This window comes from Montipora capricornis, chromosome 7 (assembly GCF_036669925.1).
Source record: "Montipora capricornis isolate CH-2021 chromosome 7, ASM3666992v2, whole genome shotgun sequence".
Lineage (NCBI taxonomy): Eukaryota > Metazoa > Cnidaria > Anthozoa > Scleractinia > Acroporidae > Montipora > Montipora capricornis.
In genome coordinates, this window is record NC_090889.1 from 25616773 (window position 1) to 25622490 (window position 5718).

The 5718-nt window shown below is 38.9% G+C and overlaps 1 protein-coding gene across 1 annotated transcript in view; it reads left to right on the plus strand.

Annotated features, from left to right (window-relative positions):
* Positions 1-1354, plus strand: part of LOC138057778 (ly-6/neurotoxin-like protein 1) — an 8187-nt gene extending 6833 nt beyond the window's left edge. The window contains exon 3 of the mRNA XM_068903708.1: positions 38-1354. Coding sequence (XP_068759809.1) covers positions 38-300 — 263 coding nt within the window. The 3' untranslated portion in view covers positions 301-1354. The remainder of the gene's footprint in view (positions 1-37) is intronic.
* The last annotated feature ends 4364 nt before the right edge of the window (positions 1355-5718 follow it).

Below are 5718 nucleotides of genomic sequence, written 5' to 3' on the forward strand. Positions count from 1 at the left end.
GTAGCTTACGTAAAATCTTTAACATTTTAAATTGCAGCTTGTGTCCAGATGGGAATGTCACCGCCAAACTGTACATTCACTTGCTGTGAAGGAGATTTATGCAACGGAGCTAGCGGCAGTTCCACACCACCACCAACAGAAAAACCACCACTAACAGAAACAAAAACCCCAGCCGAAACATCAAAGAGTGGGTCCCAAGTATCTTCAGAATCCACAACTCCAACGGATGGCGTCCCAGAATTCACAGCAACATTTAGCCTCGTAATCCTGAGCGTACTGCTAGCCGCGAGAGTTATCTAACTTTTGTAGTTTTCTCGTTTAATTAAATAAGATTTCGTTTTGCTTTTGGAATATCTTTTTCTTAATAAATACCAGGAATTTGTAATACAAGAGAGAAAAAAAAATTTAACAAAAAGGGATTTGAAAGCTCTCAGTCGATTTCATTTCCAGGGTCTCCCGTTGCCAAGTGACGCACAAGAGCCTAGTTTTCACTGGCGCGATGAGCGCGAGCTGCTTGCGCAAATGCAGTAGCGTTTCTATCATTACTTTCTTTTGTTGGGGCAAAGATATTAATAACAAGCATAGATCTGCGTGTGTTGATTTTGCTTATTCTTATTGCACAAGCGAGAAGCAGGCTTAAGTTGTGGAGAGTAAATATGATTTTCTTAAGTTTCGTGTGGAGTAGTGGAGTTTGCGAAGCGTGTGCGTGTGCTTGTGCGCAGAAAGAAACATCGCATTCTCCTTTATGACACTTATAAAATCGTCCAATTATCCAAAATCTATCTACTCGTAGATGGTACAATGGTGACACTCTTATGCCATCTATTTTATCGGTCTCGTCATACGTTCGAGGTGTGAGTTTTTTAAAACGTTCTAATTCTGTTATTTCGTCGATAGTTGTGCTATGAGAATGAAATTATTATCATTTTAATGCTCCTTGAATCTGTTTTTGAATCCAAAAAAGTATTCTTTTGTTTGAAGGTAATTTGTTTATGTTAGGTTCTCAAAACAAAAACGGATAGTCCTACCTAGAGGGTTAAGCTACAAAGGATTTAAGTTTTCTGCATCATTTTTAGGAAATCGATTTTCTGATAATTTTTTTTAGCTAAACGGTGCCGACGATTTTTTATATACATCAAAGTTGAAAATAAAGCCGGTTTTCGACCGGGAAATTAGACAAAGTGTGGTATAAAATCAAAACACATAAAAAAACAGCCAGTCGGAGACTGGATGTCACTCATTACTTGCGTTGAGCAAAACGTCTTGTGTTTCGTTTGCAAGGCTAGCAGGGAGTTGTTCCAGTGGAAGCGGATTGTCGATTTAGCATACCTAAAAAGATATACATGTATAGCACAATGAGATATTTTGACAAACAGATTTTTTTTTTATGATGAACGTAATCATATAAGTATAATCTTTTGTGCGTGTGGTGGAGGGAGCGGGGGAGCTCAACAGAAAAATGAATAGAGAGGGTAGTTTCTAAAGAAACTGTGGTGCTGCGTCGTCGCCCCTCTGACGAAGGGCTAACGCTCGAAACGTCAGCTTTCAGAATCTCTGTACGGTGGCCAATTTTCAATATCAACTCCGTTGATATTACAAAATTTTAGTAAAATGAATAGTATTAGAAAAGAACAACTTTTCTAATACGCAAGGTTATAGGGGGAAAGGCCATCAATTCAGTCATTTCTTCAACAACATTAGATACATCAAACATCAGAATTTAAGTGAAAATGGCCGCTTGAAAGAATGGGTGAGTGCCTAGTCGTTCTAGCGCTGGAGCACTAATTGGGGACACTGTAAACTGAAATCAGGAATTAACGCAAATCAAGTCAAATGTTGGTTTTTGCGGAGAGGAGAAATTAAAAGCGGAGTACCCGACGAAAAACGTCTGGGTGTAGAGTAGAGAACCAACAAATTCAACCCACATATGACACCGACTCTGGGAACCGAACTCGGGCCACATTCGTGGAAGGCGAATGCTCTCACTACTGCGCCATCCGCGGGTGAAATACTTGGCCTCCAATTTGTTACTCTCTTCAAGGACTCCTTTGAAAAGATCCCAGAATCCGTTTAGTTCACTGCTGATTTCCTCCGCGAGCATAAAGGATTGGCAGCTCAAGTTGCCACAGTCCATATGCAATTATTGCAAAAGTTTCGGTTTTTCCACCAATTCCTTTTGACACCCTGTAGATTTTTAGTTTTGTTGAGCTAGTTCATGGACAAAAATGGGCCAGATCCTGCCACGTTGGCCCAGTGCGGGCTGGCAGGAGTTGGCGCAACCGTTGGACAACCCACATTACGTTCTGGACGCCCCGGGGACACACAAGGAACCGAGGAAGACCAAGGACGAGATGGAGGGACGACTGACTTCGACAGTTTTGTAAAACACTAGCGCCGTGTTGTGCAAAACTCCTCTTATTTTAATTATCAAATGTCACTGCTGACCAATTAGATTTTCTATTTATATTTTTCCAGTCTTCTACTAAATTTAAATACAGTTTCGTATTTTCTGACAAAATATTGCTTCTGAAGATGAATGTTGTGGCATTCGAAACGTCAAGCTATTAATAAGCGTTTTACTATGTTCGTTACCGCTGTTTTGTGCGTTGTTTTTGATCAAACCCTACGTTGTCACCAATAGAGAGCCTGGGTTACCTGTGGCACGACGACGGTTGCAGACCCAGAAATGCATATTACAAGTAGCTAAAAAGAGGAGGGCTGGAAAAACGGTGAAGGAATATACGGGTAAAAGCTTTTCTACTATGTTAGCTGTTTACTCTCTTGCTAGTGATCCTATGAGAATTGATTTTTTTACTTTAAGGGCCTGATTTAAGCCCGGTTAGTTTCTGAAAGAAATCCTCTTGAAATGAAAATGGCGATTACCTGGAGAAGGTTTCAGCCCGGGCTGAATTGGACCGAAAATCCTTGCCCGGTTTCTGAAACCGGGCTAGGGTTTTCAGTCCGGGCAAATGGGCTGAAAAATCCACAAAAAGTTCATGTAATCGAAATGGAATTTCAGCCCCGGCTGAAAAAGGAACGTAAGCATGCGCATAGACTATGTTTTCCAATCTCTGTAAATAGGCCATTTACAGTTGCTTACTCAGGGACCTAGCCTATGAATGGCTGCGAGGCTGACGGTAGCCTTGTATTGATCTGTTATCATGTAAATTGTGTTGTTGTAATTCTAATTAGTCCATATTAATAATTACAAAAGCACGAACGGTTTGTATCAAAACAGGGTCACCGGCAGCCTCGCTTCCATTCTTACGCCAGGTTACTTAGCTACAACCGTAAAATGGTCTATTTTCCCTGGCCAATTTGCGTTTCGCGGCCGGGCTGAAATTCATCATGTAATCGCAACAAAATTTCAGCCCGGTGGGCGGAGCGAAATTTCAGCCCGGGCTGAAAATCGCCATGTAACCAGGTTCTAAAGGCCTAGACACTCTAGGCGACAGGTCTCTGCGACAAGTCGCTCCTTGTGTACTACTTTCAAAACAAGTTGCTGCACACTCAAAGATCTTGTATGAGGGGGAATGTGAACTAGCTTTCTAATTCAATATGGCCGACCATATGACGCTTTCTCATTGGTTCATTTATATTATGCCGCAGTGACTTGTTGCCGGAAGTGTACACACGGCGCAACAACGCTGCTTTCGCTAGCAACAAAATTTTACCACAGCGACAATGATTTTCATCAAATTAACCGTGTCACACGAGGCGAAATGGTACGGCGACTTGTCCCCGCGACGGGTCGCAGCGACTTATCGCCTAGTGTCTCCCTGCCTTAAGAAAGGAATGTTGAAGCGACAAAATTCAAATTTTAAGTTTTCAAAATTTTCACCGATGGGGGAACTCTTGAGCTGTTTTGACTGTGAGAAATTTTGGCGAGGCAAATCACAATTTTATGCATTATTTTCAGGTTATTTGATACCCTAGTCCTCACTTTTTTTTTTTGAGAATTGTAGTTCATATGTTAAAGTCCATAGTCCGTAGACCACGATTTTAGGCGGCCTTTTACACCCAATTCGTGGTTCAAAGTTCGTAGTCCGCAATCCATGTTTTCAGTACTGACCCTTTACAAAGGCGAGAGAGAGTTTAGTTTCAAGTTCAAGTTTATTGTAGAATTTCATTATATAATAAATTTTTCAATCTGCACTGCTCGCAGGTAGCAATAGCTAGTCGAGGCGAGCAGTGATTAGATGTATATACAAGAGAGAACAAGTAGAGAAAGCTACGTTAATCAATTGTGTTTTACAAACGAACAGGTATACGAATACCTAGTGTACAGAGTATACAGTCAACTAAAATAAGAAAATTTCATCTAAAAGCAAACCAATACAAAGTGTAAATATGAAAAGCCAAAGTACTAATATATTTTTGTTATTAAGACAGATAAATCAATATAGTCATTTTCTTCTGAAAGTCTTTGGAGTAGGATATTGTGGATTTTAATTTTAAAATTTTAAAATTTTAAAATTTTAAAATTTTAAAATTTTAAAATTTCAAAATTTTAAAAATGAATTTTGTTTGAAAATGAATTTCGAACACATTTCAAAGCTACTGAAACATTCCAAAATACACACTCACCCGATGTCAAAATAGGTTTCATTAATCATAGAAGCTCAGTGTGGACATGGCCCACAAAATATAAGGATTTGTATGGGAATCCCGATAAAAGGCTTAAGAAGATAATTATATAGCTTGGAGCGCCTGTGTTGAGATTAAACTCTTTAAGGACATCAGAGATTTCAAAAAACACCTCCTTTGCACAAGTGAACTTTGATCACAGAACTCCAGGAACTCTGACAAAAACGGCAAAGAATCTTGCCCTTTGTAACGCAACACCAACTTGAAATAAATAAATCATCATGAGCTAATGGCATTGGATTGAAAACCAGACATTGCTGTCATTGCGAACAAATACAGGAAATGGTTTCCTATGCTTGATGAGTGATGAAAAGCTAAAACAGAATCTTCTTACGAACTGCAAATACCGTATTTGATGCATTTTCTTTATGTATGGAAAATAATCATAAAGGATAAGGATGAAATCTGGGAATCTGTCCCACTAGAATTTAAACGTTTTCCATACATGCTCTTCAAAAAGAAGTATAAAAGATACTTATTGAGAACTCAAAATTGACCATAGATTAACTGCTACAATAGCCATATAAGATGTGCTGCGTAATATGTAGTATTTATGTATGCCGTCTCTTACGATAATAATATCCTAGTCGTCTTTAGCGTAGCTATCAATTTCAATTATATTTAACATGCGGCCAACGCCAATTTATGTATACACACATGACAGTGACCAACTCGAAAGCTGATTGGCTACTTTGGTCGCTGTACACTATTAAATATATATATTTTTTATAGCTAATTTCTGTTAGTATTTTCTCCATTATTGTAAACTATGTTATATTAAGTTGTTTCTTCTCTGTAAACATTGTAAAATAATAAACTTGAATTTGAACTTGAACTAAATAAAATTGACTACTGGTGAGTCCAGAGTTCAGAGTCTAGTCCACGTTTTAGACTAATTTCTTTTGGTAGCCATTAGTCAGGGGTCAATTACATCCTGAGCCTCTTTAAATGGGAAAATCATAATTGTGGTTGGCCCTTCAAATAATCCACGTATTTATTGACTCTTTAGTTTTTGCCAATCAACGACCAGAGAATGCTCAATAAATATTTGCGCCCCGCACGAATAATGAC